At 46.6% G+C, this 14,866-nt stretch overlaps 2 protein-coding genes across 2 annotated transcripts in view; both read right to left on the bottom strand.

Moving 5' to 3' along the window:
- The window catches only part of nkain1 (sodium/potassium transporting ATPase interacting 1), a gene marked incomplete at its 3' end in the record, with an annotated part of 16,846 nt that extends 12,345 nt beyond the window's left edge, over nucleotides 1-4,501 (bottom strand). The window contains exons 1-2 of the mRNA XM_079522953.1: nucleotides 4,351-4,501; nucleotides 3,502-4,003 (exon numbers count right to left, since the gene is read on the bottom strand). Coding sequence (XP_079379079.1) covers nucleotides 3,502-3,555 — 54 coding nt within the window. The 5' untranslated portion in view covers nucleotides 3,556-4,003; nucleotides 4,351-4,501. The remainder of the gene's footprint in view (nucleotides 1-3,501; nucleotides 4,004-4,350) is intronic.
- A 4,671-nt stretch (nucleotides 4,502-9,172) lies between these two features.
- snrnp40 (small nuclear ribonucleoprotein 40 (U5)) overlaps nucleotides 9,173-14,866 on the bottom strand; it is a 28,742-nt gene continuing 23,048 nt past the window's right edge. The window contains exons 9-10 of the mRNA XM_079522148.1: nucleotides 14,022-14,125; nucleotides 9,173-9,517 (exon numbers count right to left, since the gene is read on the bottom strand). Coding sequence (XP_079378274.1) covers nucleotides 9,468-9,517; nucleotides 14,022-14,125 — 154 coding nt within the window. The 3' untranslated portion in view covers nucleotides 9,173-9,467. The remainder of the gene's footprint in view (nucleotides 9,518-14,021; nucleotides 14,126-14,866) is intronic.

Here is a 14,866-nt window from a genome sequence, read left to right as displayed (position 1 = left end):
GGCGTCCGAGCATAGACATGGTAACGCCCCCGCCTGCCTCTGATTGGCCTACCGACACTGCCCGTCTCGACTGTCCTCTGAGATGCGAGGTTACTGCGTGGCGGGAAATGATACAAGAGAATGACAGCTTGACACGCGCGACAGAATGCAGCCTTGTAACTAACTGACAGAACGCATCCTTGTAACTAACTGACAGAATGCAGCCTTGTAACTAACTGACAGAACGCAGCCTTGTAACTAACTGACAGAATGCAGCCTTGTAACTAACTGACAGAATGCAGCCTTGTAACTAACTGACAGAACGCAGCCTTGTAACTAACTGACAGAATGCAGCCTTGTAACTAACTGACAGAATGCAGCCTTGTAACTAACTGACAGAATGCAGCCTTGTAACTAACGTACGTTTTATTTTTGTAGAAGAGGCAAACTAATATTGTTTATGCCGTTTGCTTTGATTCAATAATTGATTGAACACACGTGTACGTTGTACTGTGATTTGATTTGGGTGTGTTCTAAATAAAGTGTTAGTGTTGATTATCGTGTATTAATCTAATTATAGTAAACCAATACTATATTATACTAAAAAGGATAAAGGTGAAGGGAAAAGAGACCTTTTTACAGTACAATAATGTTTCACGTTTACACATAGAAATAAATTACACAATAATCAACACAAACACAATATTTAGAACACACCCGTCCCAAATCAAATCATATTACGGCGTACATGTTCAATCAATTATTCCATCAAAGCAAACGGCATAAACAACATTAGTTTGCCTCTTCTACAAACATAAAGCTTAGAACAGACAGTTCTCTCGTATCATACCGTACGTATTATTTACGGAGTAACCTTGCATCAGATTATCCAGCATAGCTGGCTCCGGCTATATTGGTATATAAAATGGTAAATGATTTATATAGTGCCTTCATCCAAGGCGCTTTACATAGATTGTGCATTACATTCACACACACATTCGTACACCGATGGCGGTGGAAACCATGCAAGGCACCAACCAGCACATCAGGAGCAATTAGGGGTTCAGTGTCTTGCTCAAAGACACTTCGACACTAACTCTGGGGGTGGGAGTCATTGCCTAACCTCCCACGGGGCAGCACACCTAAACCTAACCTTAACCCTCTCCCAGCCCTTAACGCACCCCTCACCAACCTTAATCTGGTCGTTTTAACGCACCCCTCACCAACCTTAATCTGGTCGTTTTAACGCACCCCTCACCAACCTTAATCCGGTCGTTTTAACACACCCCTCACCAACCTTATGTCTAACCAATGATGACTAGTCTAAACTAAGTATGCACCCCCTCTGGGGGAGCCCGGGTTCGAACTGGCAACCTTGCGGTTCCCATCCGGCCACTCTACCCCCTGATCCACCGCCGCCGTCCAGTCCCGTGAGTCCACCTCGGAGGACAGTCAAGGGTCGGGCAGTGTCGGTATAGGCCAATCAGAGGCAGGCGGGGGTGTTACCATGTCTATATGCTCAGACGCAAAAACTAGATTCACGCCTGAACCACACATGGACACATTACTGGCCTGGAGTCGTACCTGGGACAATCTGGCCTGGAGTCGTACCTGGGACAATCTGGCCTGGAGTCGTACCTGGGACAATCTGGCCTGGAGTCGTACCTGGGACAATCTGGCCTGGAGTCGTACCTGGGACAATCTGGCCTGGAGTCGTACCTGGGACAATCTGGCCTGGAGTCGTACCTGGGACAATCTGGCCTGGAGTCGTACCTGGGACAATCTGGCCTGGAGTCGTACCTGGGACAATCTGGCCTGGAGTCGTACCTGGGACAATCTGGCCTGGAGTCGTACCTGGGACAATCTGGCCTGGAGTCGTACCTGGGACAATCTGGCCTGGAGTCGTACCTGGGACAATCTGGCCTGGAATCGTACCTGGGACAATCTGGCCTGGAATCGTACCTGGGACAATCTGGCCTGGAATCGTACCTGGGACAATCTGGCCTGGAGTCGTACCTGGGACAATCTGGCCTGGAATCGTACCTGGGACAATCTGGCCTGGAATCGTACCTGGGACAATCTGGCCTGGAGTCGTACCTGGGACAATCTGGCCTGGAGTCGTACCTGGGACAATCTGGCCTGGAATCGTACCTGGGACAATCTGGCCTGGAGTCGTACCTGGGACAATCTGGCCTGGAATCGTACCTGGGACAATCTGGCCTGGAGTCGTACCTGGGACAATCTGGCCTGGAGTCGTACCTGGGACAATCTGGCCTGGAGTCGTACCTGGGACAATCTGGCCTGGAGTCGTACCTGGGACAATCTGGCCTGGAGTCGTACCTGGGACAATCTGGCCTGGAGTCGTACCTGGGACAATCTGGCCTGGAGTCGTACCTGGGACAATCTGGCCTGGAGTCGTACCTGGGACAATCTGGCCTGGAGTCGTACCTGGGACAATCTGGCCTGGAGTCGTACCTGGGACAATCTGGCCTGGAGTCGTACCTGGGACAATCTGGCCTGGAGTCGTACCTGGGACAATCTGGCCTGGAATCGTACCTGGGACAATCTGGCCTGGAATCGTACCTGGGACAATCTGGCCTGGAATCGTACCTGGGACAATCTGGCCTGGAGTCGTACCTGGGACAATCTGGCCTGGAATCGTACCTGGGACAATCTGGCCTGGAGTCGTACCTGGGACAATCTGGCCTGGAGTCGTACCTGGGACAATCTGGCCTGGAGTCGTACCTGGGACAATCTGGCCTGGAATCGTACCTGGGACAATCTGGCCTGGAGTCGTACCTGGGACAATCTGGCCTGGAATCGTACCTGGGACAATCTGGCCTGGAGTCGTACCTGGGACAATCTGGCCTGGAGTCGTACCTGGGACAATCTGGCCTGGAGTCGTACCTGGGACAATCTGGCCTGGAATCGTACCTGGGACAAGTTGGACAACCAGGGCCTCACTATAACTAACCACTCAGCTATGGCCCATTTACTCGTCTTCACGTGGCTACAGAAAACACCATTCACAGTTCACACCAAATGTTTTTCCCTTCGCGCGTACACGTACACACATCTCTCACACACACGTCTCACTCACACGCACGCGTCTCTCTCACACACACACACACACACACCAAAACACAGCAGCAGCACACCCAAATATGCTGAGCAGCAGACACAGAGCACTCTTCTCTTAACACCATGGTGCTTCCCTCTCTTTCAAGCGCGCGCACACACACACACACACACACACACACACACACACACACACACACACACAACACAGCCTTGTTTTAATGCCCATAGCGAGGCATGCCACCCGGGCCAGCTGCAGCTGTTTGCAAGGAGCGGAGAGGGGCTGATTACAATGCGTGGCTCTGTAGCACATTGGCTTTAATTATATCTCTCTGCCTTTAGTGAGGAGGGGATGAGTTGAAAGGCACTTAACAGACGACACACACAGTACACACACACACACACACCACACACACAACAACACACAAGCAGCTTTGAGCTTACCAACTGCAGTGAGCATATCACCAGCAGCGTGCATCTCCCGTCGCACTTCCCCATCTTGGAGGGCTCCGGACGCGGCTTGGAGCCGCGGAGGCTCCGGGGAAAGGACGGGTGGTCCCCGGTCAGATCCAGAATGCCTGCCTTAAGGTCCCAGCTCACACCATTCCCGGCTAGACGCCTCCTCCTCCTCCTCCTCCTCCCGTCTCCCTCTCCCCCGAGCGATGGTCTCTCTTTGCGGTCGGTTCCCCCTCACACCGACTGACCCATGTTGAGTTGTTGACCGCTGGGGCTCTCTCTCTCTCTCTCCGTCCGTCGGTAAATATTAGCTGCGGGTTGGTGGTGGTGGTTCTTGGTCACGGTGGGGGGTTTTCAGGGGGGAAGGGATCGAAGACTGAGAGAGGTGGAGCCGGGGAAGGGGGGGGGGGGGTCTGCGGTCCGACCGACCACCACCGCCGACGAGCACCGTCTCTCTCTCACACCTCGGCTCAGGCAGGGGCCACACCTTCTGTTCTGACGGCGGTGGGGAGGAGGGAGAGGGAGGGGGGGCACAAAGAAGGCACAACAAAAGAGATAACGGTGTAAAATGTGCCTGTCATATCATAACGGGCGGCGGTGGCCCCGGCGTGGCATGGCGTGCACGGGGCTAACGGCGAGAAATGAGCATCATATGATGAACGGATCACACCACGGGGGGAGGGGAGGAGGGAATTGACCCGACGGAGGAGGAATGGGGGGGGGGGGGGGGGTATGGTTATGGTAGCTACAAGGCTAAAATGAGATCTTGCTGCTACGGCGGACACACACACACACACACACACACACACACAAAGCGGCTCATTGTGGAGGACTCACGGTTCTCTCTCTCTGGCTCGGAGACTCCTTCGATATCCTCGTGGAACTGGGAAGCAGATCCGTTGATCTTTTCGCGGGGAGAATTCGCGGGACGGACGGACGGACTCACGGGCCCGCGCGCGGCTCTTCTTTCTTCGATCGGGACCCGGAGGAGAGGTTTTGTTTTAGGGGGTGGTGGGGGAGTGGGGGGGACTCAGTCAGTCAGTCCGCCGGGCTCCGCTTCGCTGCTAGCAGCCTTTACCCTTTACCGTGTCGCCGGAGTCTTTGTCAACACAGTGGTGGGTGGGTGGGTGTCGGGAGGAGCCCAACGGAGGAGGAGGAGGAGATTGTGGAGGGGGAGGGGGGGGTGGAGGAAGGAGGAGGGTGTGTGTGTGTGTGGGGGGGGGGGGGGATCAGTCACAACCAAAGCAGTAAAGCAGTGCCACGACCCCGGCCCTCAGTCAGGCAGCCCTCTCTCTCCACTACACTGTCTACTACACGAGAGACAAGATGAGAGAGAGATTCTGTTCTTTAAAGTTCACAGAATCTGACTGCAGCGTGTGTGTGTGTGTGTGTGTGTGTGTGTGTGTGTGTGTGTGTGGGGGGGGGGGGGGGGGGGGGGCTGAGAAAGAGCATCCATCCATCCGCCGAGGCGAGAGCGGAGACGATCACACACACACACACACACACACGCACACAAAAGAATGGAGATTATTTGGAGACCCACCTCCACCACCACCCACTAACTATCTAATAAATAATCCCCAATGGGTTTACCTTAACGGTCTCAGCTCTCTCGCACCGAAAATAGCAGATCTGTAGCCTACGTGAGTTTATAATCTAACAGCAACTGAAATGGGAAGATCTGACTGTTTTAGATCATCAGATCTGCTATTTTGGGTTGCAGCACAACGCTGTCTGCCTCTGTAGTGTGGAGGCTGAAGATGGCCAAAAAAATGGATGGACAAATAAACAAACATACCATCAGTTTAAAAATAATAATAACTAGAAAAAGTGCCCTTCTGGGCACAGGTCTCCACCAGGAGGATAGGAGTGTGTGTGTGATGCTTGGCCTGTTGTAGCGCCACCATGAGGCTGATTTGAAAACTGTCAAGTGGCATTTCTTCCAAATCCTAGTGGGAATATGCATGCACAGTTTCACCACAATCGGACGCTGCGTTGAGTAGTTGTGGCGATTTGTACAAAACGGGTACAAAGCGGGCTACTCCTGAAAAGTTTAGAAGCCAATCGTAGCCAATGAGGGTGGATTATGAGAAATAAAACAAACCAGTCTTGATCACATGACTATGGAGAGCATGTGTACCGATTTGCGTGAAATTTGGATAAAATCTGAAGGAGTAATATTAGAAAATGTGTTTTACATATGTCGGCCTCCTGGTGGCGCTATAAAGAGCAGATGTGAAAAATTCCAGGCAAAGGTTTTTCCTTGGCCTCTAGGGAGTTGGCATACAAAGTTATCCACAGATCCGTGCAGTTAGAGGTAAAAACACTTTTCGGCCAGTTATAGCGCCACCATGAGGCTGAGTTGAAAATGTTCATGTGGCATTTCTTCCTCGGCCTAGTGGGAATGTGCGTGCACAATTTCACGGAAATCACACGATGTGTTCATATTTTGCAGCATTTTGTTTGAAACTGAGCACTCCTGCGAACTTTGGAAGCCAATCTTAGCCAATCAGGATGGAGTCTGAGAAATCTGAAAGACCCGTTTCGTTGAATGGCTCTAGAGAGACTGTGTACCAATTTGCGTGATGTTTGGACAAAATCTGTAGGTGTACTGTCCAAAAACTTGTTTTGCACAAAGCGGCCTCCTGGTGGCGCTATAACAGGCCGTTCTGGAAATTTTGGGGCAGAGGTTCATCGTTGGCATCCAGGGAGTGTGTGTGCAAAATGTGGCATCGACCGGGTTAACGGTGCCGGAGATTAGCTGTTCACAGACGGACGGACGGACGGACACACGGACGGACGGAGTGCAAAACATACTCTCTCCCCATGCCTTCGGCCTGGTGGAGACAATAATAATAATATTTAGTCTGTGTTCTTCTAATGTTCTTGTTTGTAGGCCTATCAACTATCAAGTGTATTTATATCTTGATTTGTGCTTTTAAACCAAATGTATCGTTATTATCTGATTATGATCCGAACAGTAGGCCTAGACCAGTGGTTCCCAAAAGGGGGTCCGGGGACCCCCAGGGGTACCTGAGGGAGTTCCAGGGGTCCCCAGCTAAATGATAGTTTGGAACCAAATGGACCCTTATGGGTCTGTAACTCAGAGAGTGTACAAATGGAACCAAATGGACCCCTCTCAGAGTTAAAATAACATTGATTTTACAATATAAATCGGGGTCCCAAAGGTAGAAATACCATTAAATGGGGGGTCCGTAGACTAATGCATGTCAAACTGGGGGTCCTTGAAATGAAACGTGTCGAGAATCACTGCTAGAGCCTTAAAAATCTTCTCTTATGGGGGTCCCTGGCATAATATCCTTTCAAATGGGGGTCTGCAGGCTAATTAGTGTCAATTTGGGGGCCTAGACATTAAAAAAAGTGTGCCCTCATATGGTGCCTTGTGTCTTTTGGCAGTCAAGAAAAGCTGAGCCTGCAGGGGGGGGTTATCAAAATAGAAAGCATTATCAACTTATCAAAAATATTGTGTACCGGTTGTTTTAGTTCATTTTAATGTTTAATAAAAAAATAAACCCTATATATTTACATTCAAAATTAGCAACTGTTTTCTAATATCCTGTTTTGACTATAGGCTATAGTTGTTATAGTTAGATGTAATTATTACACATTTGAGGCAATAGAAGGCCACCACTACTAAGAGTTTGTGTATAATGTTCTACTAAAACGTAGCTATCCATATAAGTGAAGTGTATATTTGTACGTCTCTAAATGTTTTGATGAATTGAAAATGGTGGGCCCTATTGCAAACAAGTGTAATGCTTTATGGCGTCGTCCACTCACAGTTAACAGTTTTTGAATCGAGTTGTACTTGAAATGTACTGTAATTCTGCAAACATGTTAATACATCAATCAATCTCTTCTTATAGGTACAATGGCATGTCAATACAATTTCTTAAGATATACATTTCTGTGATCCAACGGAAAGGGACAGCGTGAACAGTGAGGGTACAACAGTTGTGAGTTATGAAAAATAGTAAAATGTTGACACCCCCTATAACTCTTCAACAGGTCAGACAATATCCAGTTGTAGTCCGTGGATTAGTCAGCCAAGCCCCAAGCCACAATTACAACCAGTGCTGCCAAGATCGCTGCACACTGCAACAAAGGGACGTTTTCATTGACTGTAGCCTTCACAAACATCCCCTGACAACTGCCAAAACCTCTAATACATAACTCCGCAAAAGGAAGAGTAATGCAGTGGAAATCTCAAAGTGATCGCAATGTTTATACAGATAAGACAATCCATTTTGGCTTGGTTGATAAAACGTATGAATGAAAGTAAATGACATTTTATATTGGGTAATAATATCAGGTTCCTATCAGGATTCCATTAGCAGACAAAACAAAGCTGAACGTTACTGTACCATATTACCATAATATGGTACCGAGTGCTGAGTGTATATTATACACTCAGCACCTTCCTCTTCTCTAAAATATTTTAATAGTTTATACAGTATTGCACCGAATACAAGACGACTCCGATTATAAGACGACCCCCATTTTTCCAAGACTAATTTGTGGAAAAAGGACATTGAATGTCAAATGGTCTAGTTCCCGATTATAATACGACCACGTTTCCATTGGATACAAAAAAAACGTATATTTAGGACAATATGGTATTTTGTAACACTTTCCTAACATTTAGGCCTGACGTCGAAATAAGAAAAGTCTTCTGAAAGAATATATATTCAAAGATTTGTGCTGCATTTTCACGATTTTTCAAAAATAGCAGATCTACAAGCTCGTCATATGGGGTTAAAATATAATAGAAAATTGGTTGACTCAGAGTTTATTGAACCTCAACAATGTGTAATGCACAGCACATTGTGTAACTGGCTAGGGCTGCTGCAACAGGGCTGCATATACGTTGGTTAGACCAGGGGTTCCCAAAGTGGGGTCCGGGGACCCCCAGGGCTCCTTGAGGGAGTTCCAGGGGGTCCCCGGCTAAATGACAGTTAGGAACCAAATGGACCCTTGTGGGTCTGTAACTCAGAGTGTAAACCAAATGGTTCCATTTGTACACTCTGAGTTAAATTAACATTTATTTTACAATATAAATTGGCGGTCCCAGAGATTAAAAAGTTCTTTGACATTTTCATGTCAAGGGCCCCCAAAAATATATATGTAATTGGCCGCCGACCCCATCTGAAAATATGTAGTTCCAGGGACTGCCCCAGAAGCTAATATTTGAGTTAAAAACGTTCACTCGGACTGTATTCAAAGATCTGTGCCACATTTTCACAATTTAAAAAAAATAGCAGACCTACAAGCTCGTAGCGTGCCACTCGGTGGCGCGCTATGAGCTTGTAGATCTGCTATTTTTCAATAGCTAAAGTATAACATAATGCTTAGTTAAAACACCAAAAGGGGTTCCCGTCCAGAATGGGTAAACAGTGTTATACCGGTAGTTCTGCTATCTTTTTCCATTTCAATATCCAAACCATTCCACAAAGTCAAAATGAAATGCACACATGCTCTTCAAAGTAAATGTCCCGAACGGCCGGAAGACTATATGAACCTAGTCACCAAATATTCACCTGATATGTAAGAAATATACGTTCATGCACATGAATTTATTCTCAATAAAAACATCAATAAACGTATAACAAACACATGAAGATCAGATATTACAGGGGGGGGGGGGGTTCTCCAAGATTTTATTAAAAAGGATGACAAAAACAGGATATTCTTGGCTTTTGTGAAGGAATTTAATAAACTTAACAAAACATGTCCTGAAGTTATTCAAAAACAAGGAGGCGCATTAAAAAAAAAAAATTGTAGACAGCTAGTTGACTCTGGAATACCACAAATCTACCGGACAGAGCCTGTCGCACTCGCACACTCACACGCACACACAAACAATCAAATACACACACACGTGTACGCGCACACACACTCTCTCTTTCTCTCTCACACACACACACACACACACACTACACAATTTCTCCCATGTACAGCCGTTTATCACTGGAACCAGAGAGCACTGGAGGGAGAGAGAGAGAAGAGAGATTAATTTAATAGCAATTATCAGTGGAAAGATTATCATCTGGACTGCTTTGTTAAAGGGATAATTCACCCCCAAAATGACTTTTTTTATCCTATCGATTAACTCTGTTCAAATTCATGGATAACTTCTTGTTTTGTTGCATTCCTATTCCTATGCCAATCATTTGATGACCAGCAGTGGTTCCCTCTAACTTCCCTATGGAGACACAGTGGTTCCCTCTAACTTCCCTATGGAGACACAGTGGTTCCCTCTAACTTCCCTATGGAGACACAGTGGTTCCCTCTAACTTCCCTATGGAGACACAGTGGTTCCCTCTAACTTCCCTATGGAGACACAGTGGTTCCCTCTAACTTCCCTATGGAGACACAGTGGTTCCCTCTAACTTCCCTATGGAGACACAGTGGTTCCCTCTAACTTCCCTATGGAGACACAGTGGTTCCCTCTAACTTCCCTATGGAGACACAGTGGTTCCCTCTAACTTCCCTATGGAGACACAGTGGTTCCCTCTAACGTCCCTATGGAGACACAAATGACCAGCAGTGGTTCCCTCTAACGTCCCTATGGAGACACAAATGACCAGCAGTGGTTCCCTCTAACGTCCCTATGGAGACACAAATGACCAGCAGTGGTTCCCTCTAACGTCCCTATGGAGACACAAATGACCAGCAGTGGTTCCCTCTAACGTCCCTATGTAGACACAAATGACCAGCAGTGGTTCCCTCTAACGTCCCTATGGAGACACAAATGACCAGCAGTGGTTCCCTCTAACGTCCCTATGGAGACACAAATGAGACTCTGTGTCCTACAGACATGAACCAGTCAGATTGAGGCTTCAACCGTTTCTTTTATGAATTAAAACACCAACTAATAAACCCCCTTTAATCAATTCTATTGTTAGTTGGACCATGTCCAAATACTACTCCACCCACTCAGGACGGGAACCCCTTTTGGTGTTTTAAGCATTATGTTATACTTGAGCTATTGAAAAATAGCAGATCTACAAGCTCGCAGCGTGGTTTTGGAAAATCGTAAAAATGTGGCGCAAATCTTTGAATATATATTCTTTCAGAGCAAAGGTTTTTAACTCAAATCTTTGCTTCTCGGGGGGTCCCTAGAACATCATATTTTCAGATGGGGGTCGGCGGCCTAATACAGATAATTCTGGGGGTCCTTGACATGGAAAAGGTTGAGAACCACTGACATAGAAACATGGTTTCTATGTCATAGAAACATGGTTTCTATGTCAGTGGTTCTCAAACACAGGTTTTTCAGAAAACTGTTTTTACAATATAAATTGGGGGTCCCAGAGATAAAAATGCCATTAAATGGGGGTCCGTAGATTAATGCATGTGAAACTGGGGGTCCTTGAAATTAAACGGGTTGAGAATCACTGCTAGAGCCGTAAAAATCTTCTCTTATGGGGGTCCCTGGCATATCTTTTAAAATGGGGGTCCGTGGGATAATTAGTGTCAGTGTGGGGGTCCTTGACATGAAAAGGTTTGGGAACCACTGGCGTTACGGAATGTTTGTGAGCTTGTAGATCTGCTGTTTATTGGGCTTTTTTATTTTTTGGGGGTTTTTTTACTTCTTTTTTGTTGCGCGACACAGCGCGCAAACAAGTCTAAATCAGGGCATTAGACAAACAAGGAGGCACTGTCGTCTCTGCTCTGCCCGGCTGGCCCTCCATCCGTAAGTGGAGAGTTAAATCTAATTTTTAAAATGTCAGTTTTTATTATAAAACTGTAGTGGAAAGGGACAGAGAGAGAGAAAGTGTGGATGGAGAGCCGAGATCATGACATGCAACATGAGACAGAGATCATGACATGCAACATGAGACAGAGATCATGACATGCAACATGAGACAGAGATCATGACATGCAACACGAGACAGAGATCATGACATGCAACATGAGACAGAGATCATGACATGCAACACGAGACAGAGATCATGACATGCAACACGAGACAGAGATCATGACATGCAACATGAGACAGAGATCATGACATGCAACATGAGACAGAGATCATGACATGCAACATGAGACAGAGATCATGACATGCAACATGAGACAGAGTCCATGTAGAGATCATGACATGCAACATGAGACAGAGATCATGACATGCAACATGAGACAGAGATCATGACATGCAACACGAGACAGAGATCATGACATGCAACATGAGACAGAGATCATGACATGCAACATGAGACAGAGATCATGACATGCAACACGAGACAGAGTCCATGAGACAGAGTCCATGAGACAGAGTCCATGAGACAGAGTCCATGCAACATGAGACAGAGTCCATGAGACAGAGTCCATGCAACATGAGACAGAGTCCATGCAACATGAGACAGAGTCCATGAGACAGAGTCCATGCAACATGAGACAGAGTCCATGAGACAGAGTCCATGCAACATGAGACAGAGTCCATGCAACATGAGACAGAGTCCATGCAACATGAGACAGAGTCCATGCAACATGAGACAGAGTCCATGCAACATGAGACAGAGTCCATGAGACAGAGTCCATGCAACATGAGACAGAGTCCATGCAACATGAGACAGAGTCCATGAGACAGAGTCCATGCAACATGAGACAGAGTCCATGCAACATGAGACAGAGTCCATGCAACATGAGACAGAGTCCATGCAACATGAGACAGAGTCCATGCAACATGAGACAGAGTCCAGGCAACATGAGACAGAGTCCATGCAACATGAGACAGAGTCCATGCAACATGAGACAGAGTCCATGCAACATGAGACAGAGTCCATGAGACAGAGTCCATGCAACATGAGACAGAGTCCATGCAACATGAGACAGAGTCCATGCAACATGAGACAGAGTCCATGCAACATGAGACAGAGTCCATGCAACATGAGACAGAGTCCATGTATACATAACATTGCAGTTTGTCTATCCAACTATGTCAAAGCCTCCTTATTCATTGGTGAATAATCTCTATTATTCTTCTAAGACGGTGGTTTTCAATCCTTTTCATATCAAGGTCCATTTTTATGTATTGGGCATTTGAGCCACGGAACCACCGTTTAATGAGATTCAGCCTCTCAGACCCAAAACCTATGTTGTTGTGGTTGGATTGTGCTGTGCTGTATCGACGTTGGTACCATTAGATTGTGCTGTGCTGTATCGACGTTGGTACCATTAGATTGTGCTGTGCTGTATCGACGTTGGTACCATTAGATTGTGCTGTGCTGTATCGACGTTGGTACCATTAGATTGTGCGGTGCTGTATCGACGTTGGTACCATTAGATTGTGCTGTGCTGTATCGACGTTGGTACCATTAGATTGTGCTGTGCTGTATCGACGTTGGTACCATTAGATTGTGCTGTGCTGTATCGACGTTGGTACCATTAGATTGTGCTGTGCTGTATCGACGTTGGTACCATTAGATTGTGCTGTGCTGTATCGACGTTGGTACCATTAGATTGTGCTGTGCTGTATCGACGTTGGTACCATTAGATTGTGCTGTGCTGTATCGACGTTGGTACCATTAGATTGTGCTGTGCTGTATCGACGTTGGTACCATTAGATTGTGCTGTGCTGTATCGACGTTGGTACCATTAGATTGTGCTGTGCTGTATCGACGTTGGTACCATTAGATTGTGCTGTGCTGTATAGACGTTGGTACCATTAGATTGTGCTGTGCTGTATCGACGTTGGTACCATTAGATTGTGCTGTGCTGTATCGACGTTGGTACCATTAGATTGTGCTGTGCTGTATCGACGTTGGTACCATTAGATTGTGCTGTGCTGTATCGACGTTGGTACCATTAGAGATGGATTGTGCTGTGCTGTATAGACGTTGGTACCATTAGAGATGGATTGTGCTGTGCTGTATCGACGTTGGTACCATTAGAGATAACACAGGTCCATGTGGTTTGGTTTCATTTTACAATCTCTACTGTACATTTTTTTACTTTCTTTAACTGTATATATGATGTTTTTCATAGAAGTGTGTATATTTGTCTTTAAACGTTCTGTTGAATTGAAAATGAGGACCATTGTTGTAAACAAGTCTTAGTGCTTTTCCTGGATTTTTCCTCGTAGCGTTTTTTGTATCGACTTCGTTTTGAAATGTACCCATTCTACATACTGTGAATAAAAAATGCAATCAATCCTTAGTTAACGATCTATAAGGGTCCATTTGTTTACCTAATACCAACCAACTCAACATTATTTAGCTGGGGAGCACCTGGAACACCCCCCCCCCCCCCCCCCCCATACCACTGGTTAGAAATGTTTTTAGACCCGTCTGTACTGTACTGTACTGTACTAGCCCTCCTCCCTGGCCTGTGTGTGTCTGTGTGTTAGGCTGTGCAACAGTGACACTTGGTGGTGAACAAACGCTATGACACCGGGACCCACACACATAGCTGTCTATAGGAGTGGTTCGACCACTCAAAAACCCCAAACCCCATCATCAAGTGGTTCTGGAGTCCCTCCTTCTCACCTATTGGCTCCTCGGGGTGGAACGCCACTTCGTTGACGGAGCCGGCATGGCCCGGCAGCTTGTACAGGATCCTACGAGAGGTGGTGTCCCACACGTACACAAACCTACGAAACAAACGCACCACAACACAGTGAGAACACGTACACAAACCTACGAAACAAACGCACCACAACACAGTGAGAACACGTACACAAACCTACGAAACAAACGCACCACATCACAGTGAGAACACGTACACAAACCTACGAAACAAACGCACCACAACACAGTGAGAACACGTACACAAACCTACGAAACAAACGCACCCACAACACAGTGAGAACACGTACACAAACATACGAAACAAACGCACCACAACACAGTGAGAACACGTACACAAACCTACGAAACAAACGCACCACGAGTTACAACACAGTGAGAACACGTACACAAACCTACGAAACAAACGCACCCACAACACAGTGAGAACACGTACACAAACCTACGAAACAAACGCACCACAACACAATGAGACAATCACCCTAAAACAAATAAGTGTACAGAATACACGTACACAAACCTACGAAACAAACGCACCACAACACAGTGAGAACACGTACACAAACCTACGAAACAAACGCACCACAACACAGTGAGACAATCACCCTAAAACAAATTAAAGTGTACAGAATACACGTACACAAACCTATACGAAACAAACATACCCGCAACACACAGTGAGAAGTGTGTGTGTGCCACACATACACAAACCTACAAAACACAACTAGCACATCAGATTTACTGGAAGGTAATTTATTCATTAATTGTAACAGCTATTTTACTAAGGCATGTCATACCATCTGTTC

The sequence above is a fragment of the Electrona antarctica genome, assembly GCF_951216825.1.
Source record: "Electrona antarctica genome assembly, chromosome: 15".
Classification (NCBI taxonomy): domain Eukaryota; kingdom Metazoa; phylum Chordata; class Actinopteri; order Myctophiformes; family Myctophidae; genus Electrona; species Electrona antarctica.
Note: the sequence above shows the minus strand (reverse complement) of the source record. Positions and strands in the feature narration are given on the sequence as shown.